Source organism: Netta rufina (assembly GCF_964035555.1).
Source record: "Netta rufina genome assembly, chromosome: 19".
NCBI classification, from domain to species: Eukaryota; Metazoa; Chordata; class Aves; order Anseriformes; family Anatidae; genus Netta; species Netta rufina.
In genome coordinates, this window is record NC_140143.1 from 7721713 (window position 1) to 7734336 (window position 12624).

At 58.9% G+C, this 12624-nt stretch overlaps 1 protein-coding gene across 1 annotated transcript in view; it reads left to right on the forward strand.

Annotated features, from left to right (window-relative positions):
• Positions 1-11615, forward strand: part of SEPTIN9 (septin 9) — a 56529-nt gene extending 44914 nt beyond the window's left edge. The window contains exons 7-12 of the mRNA XM_084298592.1: positions 4536-4653; positions 6506-6601; positions 7296-7392; positions 8646-8697; positions 9366-9497; positions 9976-11615. Of these exons, the coding sequence (XP_084154718.1) occupies positions 4536-4653; positions 6506-6601; positions 7296-7392; positions 8646-8697; positions 9366-9497; positions 9976-10003 (523 nt within the window). The 3' untranslated portion in view covers positions 10004-11615. The remainder of the gene's footprint in view (positions 1-4535; positions 4654-6505; positions 6602-7295; positions 7393-8645; positions 8698-9365; positions 9498-9975) is intronic.
• The last annotated feature ends 1009 nt before the right edge of the window (positions 11616-12624 follow it).

The following is a 12624-nucleotide window of genomic DNA, read 5'->3' on the forward strand; positions in this document are numbered from 1 at the left end:
AGGGCATTTTGTAGGTTGTTTGATTAGTCTGCGAGTGGGATGCCGTTTATTCTGCGCAGCGCCTTCCTGGCTCTGGCATTTCTCAAGTGACAGCATCAAAGGGCTAAACCTGGTGCTTTTCGTTACCCCACCCCCTCTTTTTTTTTTTTTTTTTTTTTTTTTTTTTTTAAAGACACAGCCTCTAGTGGAAATCTTGGGAACTTTAGTGTTTTGAAAGCTGCAACGTAAAGCACCGCGACACGAACTGAGACTGAAGTTTCCTTTTGATTTGTGTCAATTCCTTCCACTTCTGGCTTTGTCTGCCCGGGGAATTTTTTTTTTTTCTGTTTTCAAAAGTTAGATTCGGACTGCCAGAGCTGTATTAATGCCAGCCCTTTCCTCTTCCCCATGTAGAGATTTATTCCAATAGAAAAGATTTTGTTTTGCTTCTGTCAGTGGGTAGACCAAAAATGCATTCTTCGCTGGAATAGAATGACTGCATGGGCCAGTTATGTTCTGCTTGTGTAACAGGCACGGCTTGCGTGTGCGGATGAGGCTGGAAAGCCTCCGAGGAGGGAGCAGGAGCCTCACCACCGGGCCGGTCAGGACTTTTCCTTTACGCCCCCCTCTGCTTGGGGCAGCTGAGCAGGAGCGGGGGCCGTGCTGACATGTGAGAGAACCCGGTGAAGCAAAAACCCTTTAAGAGGGGACAATGTTTTGGGCCAGTCTGGCTCGCCGGTCCTGCTCATCTCGGGACCGATCTGCAAACCATCTGCAGACCAGGTCCTGCAGGTCGGGGTGTTGCAGCAGGAGCCACGCTCTGGCTTTTTCTCCTGGCTTCAGGCGTTTAACCCTTACCAGCGTGTGCGCTGCGGGCACGGAGCGCTGTGCTGCAGCAGGCAGAGGTGGCAGATTTGGGTGTGCTGTGGTGAAGGAGCACAGGCACTGCTTCCCTCAGCTCCCCCGGGATGTGCAGCCCCCCACGGGGCGCAGTTTGCAGGTCGGGGAGCAGCGGTGCAGAGCCCGTCCCCTGCCGGAGCCTCTCCAGCGGCGCGTTCTGGTTTCTCTCACCCGCCGGCTAGCAGTAATTGCGGGGAAGTTCAGCTGCTTTTTTTCTTTCTCTGCACTCAACATGTGTTTCCAATATCCGAGCTAGCCTGGCGGTTGGAGGACGTTGTTGCTGAGCCGTGCACAGACCCTGCTCCCCCTGCTGCAGCCTCGGCCGGGCGGGTCCTGGTGGCCCGCCTGGGGCCAGCGCTCGCTGTGGCCACTGCTCGGGGACCCTCCTGCCCTGCCCAGGGGTCCCCACCTGCAGCTGGCTCACGCATCCCCTCCTGGAAGGGGATGGGAACAGAGTGAGAGTGAAGCTGGTTGCAGAAAGGGGGGCAAACCCCACAGGGTGCGAGAAATCCGTGGGAAGTGGTGCTTCTCTGAAAGCTCGAGGCAGTGGCTCCCCTTCTGCCCCTTGTGAAGCCCCCTTACGGTGCTCATCACCCTGACGTGCTCCTCCTGCACTGCCCATGAGCCGTGGGGCCCGTCCTGCAGCAGGGACAGGGCTCTGTGCTCATTTTTGCAGCTCCACAGGGGTACTGCAGCGTTCAGTGCAGGCTGGTGCCTCCCCGCCGTGCTGCTCAAGGGTTAATCCAGGGAGAGATTTCCTCTCTGCTGCCGCTGTCTCTCCCCTCGCAGGGAGGTCAGGGTAGGATTTGCAACCCATCTAGCTTGCACACACCCAGTCCTTCTTGTAACACTCCCGTAAAACCATGTTTGCAAAGGCTAAGTAACCTGCTGGCAGGGGCTTTTGGCTGTAGCTGCGCAAGCCGAGCTCTTTGCCACCCAATAAATTTCTCAGCTCTGACCCCTGTGAAGCACCGCCAGGCTGCGAAACGTGACTCTGAAATACTGCCCTGGGCTCGGCAGCCCCCTTTGCTGCGTGTGCCGGAGGTGCTGGCTGACGTACGGACACCTCACGGCCGCTTTCCTCCTCTCACAGCCTCGGTTGGGTGCCCCGAGGGTGCTGGCGGGGCTGGGTGGCCGCTGGGTGCTCGCTGGTGTCGGCTGGAAGCACGGCTCAGCGTCTTGCTGAGCTCCTTGGCACAACCCGAAGGAAATAACTGCAGTTTGTGGGGAATTTTTATTCCTCTAATGGCAGTTCAAGGGGACCTGTGCTGTGCACGTGGCTGCGGGCTGTGCAGGCACGGTGTGTGCCCAGCCAACGGGACGCGTGCCCGGGTGCGCTGCTCTCCCCAGCCCCATAGCGAGAGGGGACCCGGGAGCAACCAGCACCCGCTGGGGTGGGCTGGAGCCCCTCCTGCAGCCCCTGCTCCAGCTCGCCTGCTCCCTTTTTGTTCCTCCAGCCCCTCCCAGCACAGTCCAAAGCGTGCGTGTGTCTAGTTGCAAGCTTGCACAGTTACGGAGCACCTGGAGAAGGGGAAGAAAACACGTGCTGCTTCTTCCTGAGCATCTGTTTCATGATGTGCTTGTGAAAAGAGCAGATCTCACGGACCTGAAAAGAAATAACTCACTTTCTCTTGCTGTTTTGCTCGTTGGTACATTTAGTGATTTCATTGCTGATGCTCTTGGAGCTCTGGTGTCGATGCTTTGAACCTGGTTTGGGCTCCCAGGGGATGACGGCGGTGCTGGGGGCATCCTGGTGGCAGGACGGTGGTGGCGGAGCACCAGAACTGTCCCTGCTCTCCCGGGTGGTGCCAAGCAGCAGGAATTTCAGAGGAATTACATGTAGGGAGCTGCCCCCTGGTGCTGCTGGCTCACGAGGCTCCTGTGCTCATCCCCTCCTGTCCCACCCAGTCCTCGTGTGTCCTGGGAGCAGCTTCGTGGTGCTGCTTCGCCACCCTCACGTCCTCAGCAGGTGGCGGGGGGCTTGGTGGCGGGGCGGGTGGGCTCGGTGCATCCCGGCCTGAAACTGTGCTACGTGGGCATCCCGAAAGGAGAGCTGGAGGAGGAGGCAGCAGCACAGTCTCGGTGGGGAAGAGGCTTTTAAAGGGGAAAAACTGTTTGAAAAATGGTAAAGAGAAAGGAGGGGAAAGAAATCTGCTGGGAAAGGAACATGAGTGCATGGCTTCCTTGGAGGTCTGGGAAATACATTCTGCAGAGCTCCGAACAATGCTTGCCAGCAGCACTCTGCTTAGATGTGTCCGTGGGGGTTTCCTTGTACTTTTTTCAGTCTTTTTTATTTTTTAATTTTTTTAAATAGCCAAACTCCTTTTCTTTCCTGGGGCCCAGGGTGAGCTGTGGCTCCTGAGCTCGTGGTAGGAACTTGGTTGTCCTCACGCTGCCTGCCCAGCGCCCGGGGCCGTGCGTGCAAACAGCACGGGGGGCTCGGGGCACGTCCTTGTGGTGCAGGGTGTGCCCAGCCCCAAGGAGGAGATGGGGTTTGGCCAGGGACGGGCTCTGATGTCTGCACTGGAATAGCCTCGAGCTGCGGTTTTAGGATCAGCAGGAGCGCCGTGCCGGGTCTCTCCTTGTGGGGTGGAGATGCCACCTGGGGACTGCCAAGGAGCAGCATCAGCCCCTTCCCTTTGGGCTCACAAGGCTCTCACCAGGTTCATGGGAGCTTTGTGGGGTCTGTGGGAGCCTCTGAGCCCTTTGTAGGGCCTGAGGGGACCACCCCGGTGGGGTTTGGCTTGAGCATGCTGGCAGCAGGTGCTCTCTTGGCCCTCTCCTCCCTGCTTCTAAGCACGTTTTTGGCTTCCCTGGGCACTGGGCTCTGCTCTGTGCTCCCCCACACCGGGAGCACCCGAGCACCCTAAGCCACAGCCCCGTTTATTTGGGTTTCTCCCCAGGTGCTGAGCAGCGTTTGCTCAGCTCTCACGTGGCCACTGTGTCCCCGTCACCTCCAGAGCCACCGATGGGGACCTGCAGCGGGCAGAGGCATCCCCAGGCAGGCTTTTATCTGGCCAGCTTGGGATCCTCTGGTGATAAAAATACCTCCAGGGAGCAGAGAGGACGGAGGGGCAGAGGGAAGGGTCAGGGCCAGGCGCAGCGTGGCACCGGGGGTCACGGCCGCGCTGTCAGCAGGAGCGCACAGCAGCGAGGGATTTCCCCAGGGGCTGATGGCTCGGCTGTGCAATCGCTGCAGCTTTGCTCTGCCGAGACTTTGGTTGTAGAAGTTTCCCAACGTTTTTGCCCTCTGGAACAAGCAGCATCTCTTCTGTGCCACGTGAGAATGGGCAGAGCCTTTTTTTCATCCGAGCCAGTGGGTGAGGGATGAAATCTTGGCTCGCGTGTGACAGAGCAAGGGTGAATCAGAGCAGGGACCCGTGGCCACGTCCCCATCGTGCTGGCCTGGCCCTGGCCCTTGCCAGCGTGTCCTCGTGGGCACAGCTGGAGGTTTTGCACCGTGGTCTCTCCCCAGCTTGATGTGTGCCGCGGGCAGGCTGCGGCGCCGTGCTCGCATCCCGGCTTTGCCGAGGACACACTTGGCTTTGGGCACCTTGCTGCCACATGCCGCTGAGCTTCTAAGAAAATGTCTCTCCTTTTCCTCTCGGAAAGCAAAGAGGCTGAGCCCTTTTTTTTTCTCCTGCCGTGTTTTGCAGCCTCCGACCGCTGGACATCGAGTTCATGAAGCGCCTGAGCAAGGTGGTCAACATCGTCCCGGTGATCGCCAAAGCCGACACGTTAACGCTGGAGGAGAGGGATTACTTCAAGCAGAGGGTAAGGAAGGGGCTGGGGGTGCTTGTGGGGGCTCCGCAGCTCCCCCTGCCCCTCTCCCCAGGCAGCTTTGGGAAGCCGAGCGCCTGGCTGGGAGCCCGGCGCATTCCTCGGGCTGCAGCCCTGAGCGATCCCATGTGGCAGGAGGGAAGGCCCTCGCTCCAAACGCTTCCTTGTGTTTCTCTTGGATCGCTGTCAGCGCGGAGTACGTTTGGAGCTCGTGGTCTCGGGGCCTGTTCCTCCTGCCTCCTTTGTTGTTGTTGTTGTTGTTTTGGGGCTGGGTTGGGTTATTTCGGGAGGCGGGCGGCGCTGCACGCACAGCCTGGAGAACCGTCCCTGTGCCACACGGTAACCAGGCAAAAACTGGAGGGGTTGCTGAGCTCAGCCGGGCAAGATTTATGGGGAAGCGAGCCACGAAATTCCCTTGATCGCGTTGGTGGGGAGCTGAGGAGCGGCGGCTGAGCCCACCGAAGGTGTGTGCTTGGTGTGTGCTCGCTTCCCTCCCTGCGGGCCCCGTGCTGCTGGGAGCTGGGGGCTGCTCACACAACGCTGAAAGCCGCGGCGTGGCTGCGGCCGTGCCGGCCCCGGCACTCACTGCACAAAGCAGCGAGCCCCTGGCCACCGCGTGGCTCGTTGCTCTGAGCCAGAATTGCATTTTTGAGCAGGAACCGGCCAGGTTTTGCCAAAACTGGTCACTCAGCCAGCATTCCCCAAACACCCCGCTGCAATGCAGATGGTTCGGGCACCGGGTGCTGTAGGGCAGGGAGGAGATGGGCAGGAATTGGGTCCTGCAGCCTGGTACCGACACGCAGACCCAGAACGGGACAGGGTCAGCCTGAGCAGCCTCCGCTTCTCAGTGCTTGCCGGGGTGCAGCACATCTCCCCTCCGGGCACGGAGTGGAGCGAAGGGAAAGGGGCGGCGTGGCCTTGCCAAAAGGACGGCTTTAGGGACGGGGATTTAGGATGGGGAGTGCAGGAGGTGAGGAGCTGCCTGGGGCTGCGGGCACTGCGTCAGGTTGGTGCCTGCATGGCACTGAGTTGGTCAAATGGGGTCCAGTGCCCCGTGGAGCTGGCTCTGCTGGGTTGTTCCCATAAAATAGCGGTCATCCCCAGCAGGTATGTGTGTGGGGACTGGTTTGGGGTTTTTCTGGTCTGATTCCTTTGCCAGCCTGCAGTGCAGGCTGATGTGGGGGCGTAGGTGGCCATAGCAAGCAACAGGAGCAGGCGCACAGGTGTGGGTTTGGGTTTGCAGCTTTGCTCAAGGCTGAACCTGTGTGCTCCTGGTGCTGACCTGAGCTGAGCCTCACCCTAACCCCAACCCTAACCCTAACCCTAACCCTAACCTCCCAGGACTCGGATTTTGGTGCCCCTTTGCCCTGCACAGAGGCAGTGTCCTGGAGACCGCTCCAGGCAGTTGTGTCCCTGGCTGCTCAGAGCAGGCAGTGCTGTGAAACCTTTCCAGGCAGGGCAGCAAGTGCCAAAAAACAATGTGAGGGCCAGCACCGCGTGCCTGGCAGCTGTGTTCCCATCGCTGGGTGCACCCTGTGTCTTTGTACTCTTAAATGCCAACACAAAGCCCAGCTCATCCAACTGCAGCTCCCTCTCAGCCTGGCTTGGCACCAGGTTCCTGCAGATCTTACAGGGCAGGCTCTTGGAGGTGTGTGGCACCTAAACATAGGTCCCTGTCCCCCAGGTGGGCGATATTTGGGGGAGAGAGGGAAGGTGATGGTGCCTGGGCACTGCTGTGCCCTGCGGGCTTGCTCCTGAATCCTCCTGCAGGGGCTGGGGCAGCGCTGTGGTGGGGGCGAGCTCCTCTGCCCGAATCTTCACGTGTCCCCTGCTCCTCCCCTCCCAGATCACGGCCGATCTTCTCGCCAATGGGATCGACGTGTACCCGCAGAAGGAGTTTGATGAAGACTCTGAAGATCGGCTAGTGAACGAGAAATTCAGGGTTAGTGCCTGGCGTCGCCGTTAAATGTGCTCGGGTGGGGGGTCTGCGGCTCCGAGCGCCTGGGATGCCGCAGGGTCCTCACCAGGGTCTGTGGTTTCTTTCTGAAGGTGCTGAGCCCCACAGCAGCCTGCCTGGGCTCATGGCAGAGCTCAGAGCAGGGACAGAAAGAGTACAAAAAAGGCAGCTGGGGAAGGCTGCCTCTCTGTTGCTGCTCCTTCCCCCAGCTCTGTATCTTAACGTGCCCTCAGGAAGCAGCAGGCAGGGAGGTCTGGGGGCTTCGTGCCCCCCCCCCAGGTGCAGGGAATGCCCCCTGCAGCACGGGGAGCCCCCTTCCTGGCGGCTGCAGGGGATCTGCCCGCAGCCTGCTCCTTCTGTGGAGGTGAATTGCCTGCTGCAGGAAATAGCGAACGAGTTTCTAACTTGGAAAATTGGATCGGGCAAAATCAAGGAAGAAAAATAAAAATTAGGGACTCCAAAGTACCAAGACAGCACCTGGGGCCAGGGGGTGACCAAGCCCTGGGTTGCTGCCTTCCTCTGGCTGGGTGCTGCCCAGGTCCCTGGCATCAGGGGCAGGCTGGCCCGTCCCGTGAAGGTCTCTTCTGAAAACAGCCTGGCCCAGGGCTTTGCTCACCAGCTCGGTTTCCTGACTGGTTTCTCGGGAGGAAAACGTGACCTTGTTTTTCTCGTTCCTCAGGAAATGATCCCGTTTGCAGTGGTGGGCAGCGACCAGGAGTACCAGGTTAATGGAAGAAGAATCCTTGGAAGGAAGACCAAGTGGGGCACCATTGAAGGTAGCTTGCCCTTGTTTCCCCACCTCCCGAGCCCGACTCCCTGCCCTGGCAGAAGGTGATGAGCTCCAAAAGCAGCAGTGGAAATCGAGATGGACCCAGAGCTTCCCTGCTCCTCCGGGAGAGCCACCTCCCCCGTCTCTGGGACTGGAAATAACTCAGCCACTTCTGTGCTGAGGTCCTTCAGCTCAGGGGGCAGCTGAGGGTGTGAGGGGACACTTCTCGGTGTCTTGTCTCCCCCTCTGGCCAGGCTCCTGCTTCTCACACTGTGACCTGCCTGCCGGCTGGGTTTGAGGGCAGACAAGCTCAGTGCTGAGGTCTCTTTCTCGAGCCCAGCTTGGAGCCTTCCCCACCATCCAGAGGTCTCCGCACCCTCCTCCATGCATTTAATGGTGCCCTGGTGGGATCTCATCCTTCTGTCTTCATCCCATCGATGTCTTCCTTCTTTTTTAATATTTTTTTCTCCTCCTTCCACCATTTTAAGTCAGAGTTTAAAGGTTAGGCAAAGGCTTATGGCTGCAGCCCATCAGCACGTTACCTGGTCCCTGGCTGTGGGCAGCTGGCTGACTGGTGCCACCCCCCTGCCTTCCTCCCCTTCATTTGACAGCTTTCTCTCATTTATGATTCTCTTTTATAGGAATCCCGCGTTGAAGGATTGCTTGACAAAGCTGCCAGGAAAATCAGTGTATTTTAGATCTCTGCTGCCCTCTTGTGCTGTGTCCTGGGAAGTTCTGAGTTTGTGGGGCTCAGGGAGGGCTAAGAGACACGAATCGCCTTCCGTGTTGGTCTCCCCGTGCCAAAGGCAGGTGCCACACAAGGAGCCAGCGTGCCCGTGGGCAGCCTTTGCAGAACAATGTTACTTATTCTCTTATGAACAGAATGCAGAAATCATTTTGGGTGGAAAAAAAATCAAAAAGGGGAGCTGAGATTCTAAATTCAAACGCCTGGCAAAGTGCTGGCTGTCATTACTTGCGGCAGAGCAGCACCCCTTGCTTTCTCCCCAGCCCTTGCTCCTTGCTCTAAGCCCCGTTAGCACGGGGTCGTGCTGAGCTGGGCGGGCGGGTGGAGAAATCGCTGGCCTCACGGCAGCAAGGAGGACTCCTGAGCATCCTGCACGGGTGGCGCTGGGGCTGGGTCCCTGTCTCAGCTCCCTGCGCCCCGGTGAAGCCGGTCGCGCTCTCCCTCCCTGGCTGGTTGCCGTCTGTGCCCTGGCTGCGTGCTGATGGGTTTTTCTCTCTCTTTTGTCCCCCTCGCAGTGGAGAACACGACACACTGTGAGTTCGCCTACCTGCGGGACCTCCTCATCAGGTCAGTAGGGCCGTGCTGCTCCCCGTAGCCTGCGCTCAGCGGGTGGCATCCAGGGAAAGGGGAGAGCCCCCCTGGGACACAGCCGCTGCTTTGCTCCCCTCCATCCCACCTGCCTGGAGCACCAGAGGGGTATTCCTGCCCTGCTGACCCCACACCAGCCCCAGATCCTGCCCGGTCCACCGTTCCCAGTCCCAAAGCGTCACCCTCTTGCATCGTGCTGTTGTGAGGTCTGGGTGTCCCTGCTGAGGAGCGGGGTGCTGAGCCCCTTGGCTGGCTGGAGGGGACGTTGGTCTCAATTTGGCTGCCCCGCACGTGGAGCTGCTGCTGGCAGAGCTGTGCAGGGCTTCAAAGCCTCACCCCAGGGATTTGTAGGACCGGGATCTTCCCAAGAGGGTGTCGTGCAGCGAGGGCTCCCCACGTACCACAGCACGGGCTGTCAGTACGTGCAAAGGTTTCGGGTCTCAGTTTCCCATCGTTGCCTTTGCTTCCACCCCACACCCTGAGGATGTGTCAGGAACCAGAGAAGGGGCTGGGGACGTTTGGGCTGGGGACATTTGGGCTGGGAGGGGGCTGGAAAGCAGAGGGTGAGGGGTGCGAGGTGGTGGCTGGGGCTGGCGCTGGGTGAGCCCCCGGCCCCCTGCAACCACCCCCTGTCTGTGTTGGTGCAGGACACACATGCAGAACATAAAGGACATCACCAGCAACATCCACTTCGAAGCCTACAGGGTGAAGAGGCTGAACGAGGGCCAGAGCTCGCTCTCCAACGGCGTGACCGACAAGGAGCTGGTGGCTAACGAAATGTAACCGTCTCGCTCTGTAGCCAGGACCTCGCTCGCTCACGCTCGCTATTTCTCCCCTCTCCCCCCCACCCTTTATTTTTATATAAATCCTCTGCCACTGTCCCTCCTTGCCCCCAGCCCCCCGCCCATGTTAACTGACCAAATAACCAGCTGTCGTGCAGTGGGGTGACCGCTCGTCCCCCCGCCTCGTGGCACGGCTTTCCGTCTCGGCCCCGTTCAGGCAGGAGGGGATGGCCGGGCTGGGGACCGTCCCCCCGTTGGGGTCGGGCTCTCGCCGTCCTCCAGCCTAATGGGGCAGCCTCCTCCCGCTGCCCCAGAGCCGCGGGGTTTAGGGGTAGGGCAGCGGGCGGGGGTCTCCTGCCCCCTCTGTGGCTGTCCCCAGGGGGCATTTGCCAAAGGCTGAGGACCTCTGCCCCGTGGCTTTGCCGTTTTTTCTTCTCCGTCCATTGAAGGCAAGGGTTTCTCCGTGTGAATGTAGCCTCCAGAAGCAAGGTACGGTGGTATGAAGAGAGCAAGACGGTGACATCCTTGTCTCCTGCCTCCTCCTCCTCCTCCTCCTCCTCCTCGCGAGCCCTCTGCAGTCCTCCAGAAGCAGCCAGCCCCAACCCCGACCCCCCCCTGCCTACACGCAATAACCTGGGAGCCTTTAGGGGTTTCCTGCAGCCCGGCAGAGCTGCCCGCTCTGGGAGAAGTGCCTTTTGGGACTGGTACCTTGCAACGGTGGAACCGGGGGGCGGGGGGCTCGCGCTGGCCGTCTTCGCAGCCTGGAAAATGCTTCCCCGAGCTGCGGCGCTTTGCAGAGACTCCTTTTCCCCTCTCGCTTGGACCACAGGTGTGGCTGAGCTCCTGGGAAGCCTTGTATATTTATTTGTAATTCGGTGGGGTGTTGTATGCCATCGAAGGCTCCAAGTTTCTTTGTCCGAAGGGGGCTGAGAGCGGAACATCTCTGCAAAGCGGCGGTGGGGAGTTTGTCCTGTCTGACCCTTGTCATTATCAGGCTTTTCCATAAGACAGAGGAGGCCGTTAGGTATTTTTTTTATTTTATTTTTGATGTTTTTGCATCCCCTGTGTGATGTGTATGTGCGTAACACGCTCCTCCATCTGCCTAGCCCTCGTGCAAGGAGACCGTGCCCGTATCGGACTGAGCCCCGCATGCCCGCGTGCACGGCCCCGGCCCTGGGGAGGGCTCCTGGGACCCCCCCAGCCCTGGGGCACTCTCCCTTCAGCTCTGCCTCCCCGTGTGCCTTGTGTTTCCGTGGGTCTGCAGTAAAAAAGACCCTGCAAGGGTGTTCAACAACACCGCGTGGCATGTGAGCAGGTGCTCGGCGCAGAGCTCTGCAACCTTTCTGCCCCGCCTGCCTCTCTGCTGTCAGCCCCATCAGTCTCCGCTCCCCTCTCCAAGGGACGAAACTTTACCCAAATCACCCTTTTTTCGGCATGTGCTAAGAGGGCAGCGTGTCCCCAGCACCGGGGGACACCCGCAGAGCCCACCCAGCGGCTTCATCACAGGTGGCCAGAAGGAGAGGAGAGGAGAGGGGCTGCGCTCGCCCTGCTCAGGCTGCCCAAACCTTGTGCTGGGGGGCGATTTGCAGATTTTCCCCACACCTCACCCCCATGGGCAGCCAGAGGGGTGCTCGGGGCTCTCCCCGGGCCGTGCCCAGCTCCGTGCTGCCCCGGGGAAGCTGTGGCGGTGGCGCAGGGTGCGCATGGCACGGAGGCTGCGCTCTCCCCCTCCTCGTGTTTTCCCCTCCGCAGCAGCACTGGGAGGGCTGCTGGGCTGCTGGGGAGGAACAGTTATGTACTTGCTGACTTGCTATATTTTAGCAAAAACAAAACAAAATGTATTAACTGAAAAAAAAAAAAAAGTATATATATTTCAAGTGTTAAAAAGACTTTTAAGGGGGAGAAAAATCTCTTGTGTGAGGCACTTCTGCAAATGTCATCTTCAACTTTTTTTTTTCCTCTAGTCGATATCTCAAGCTGGGCCAAGCAAGACACGCCGCTTTCTCCTTTGTAACCTGATTTTTTTTTTTGAAGAAAAAAAGAAAATAATACAATAAAAAAAAAAACTTCATCCAGATCTATTAAAATGACCTTTTGGGGGTTATAAGCATTATGACAAATTTAGTCCATTTTTGTATAAATAATAGTGTTTAATATGTATTTCCCAAAATAAATGTTTCGAATGCAAATAGAAGGAGGCTTGTTTGGAAACGTCTGGTTTTTGGGGACGTCCCCAGCCAGGATGGGGTCGCTCCTGCATGGATCCTGCGGGGCTGGGGGTGAGGGCAGAGGCTGAAAGGACTGTGCCCAATTTGGGGGGAAGGTTTCATTTATTGCTCATCTCCATCAGCTTTGGGCTGGGTTGGGCTCCCTGGGGGGCTGTAGGGTGCAGGACCGGCTTTATGGACCTGTTCTTTCTGCTGGCAGCTGGGATTTGGAGCAGTGGAGATGGGACCGTCGTGGACGGCATCCAGGGAGGTTCAACGTTGATGGGCTCCTCTAGCCCTAGTGCTAAGCCTAGCCCAAGTGCTGCCCGTGTTAAAGTATTGCCACGTGAAGCCCTGCAGCTTGCGGTGGCTTTGGCTCAGGCTCCTCGCAGCCCCTGCTCCTCCGGGATGGGGATGGGGCTGGGGCGTTCTTGGTGCTATAACCAGAGCAAGACCCTGAGCAAAAACTCTTAGTGGGGAAAAATCATGATGAGGCAGAGGCTGCACCAGGATGGGCGCTTTTAGGGACCAAGAAATGGTTTCTCACCATGGCGAGGGGCGGGCGGGCAAAAGTCCCTGCTCAGCACTAGGGGCAGCTTTGTGTAGCCCAAGGGAAGAGCTCTTGGGGTCGGAGGTGGGTTTGTGGGGATGGCTCCCAGGTGCTTGGAGGCTCTGGAGCAGGGGAGAGCCAGGACGCCCCGATGGGCTGCAGGAGCAGGGGGCTGTGGGGTGCCACAGCAAAACCCCAGCTCAGGGAAGGGTTCGCTGCTGTGAAATTGCCCCCTCTCCCCCAGGGTGTCCCAGGAGGGGCGGCTGGGGAGGTTTGGGGCCGAGCAGTCAGTAAGGGGCTGCGTGCACGGCCCCGGCTGTCCCGGGGGGACGTTCGCCTGACGATGCCGTGGCTGGCAGAGGGCCTT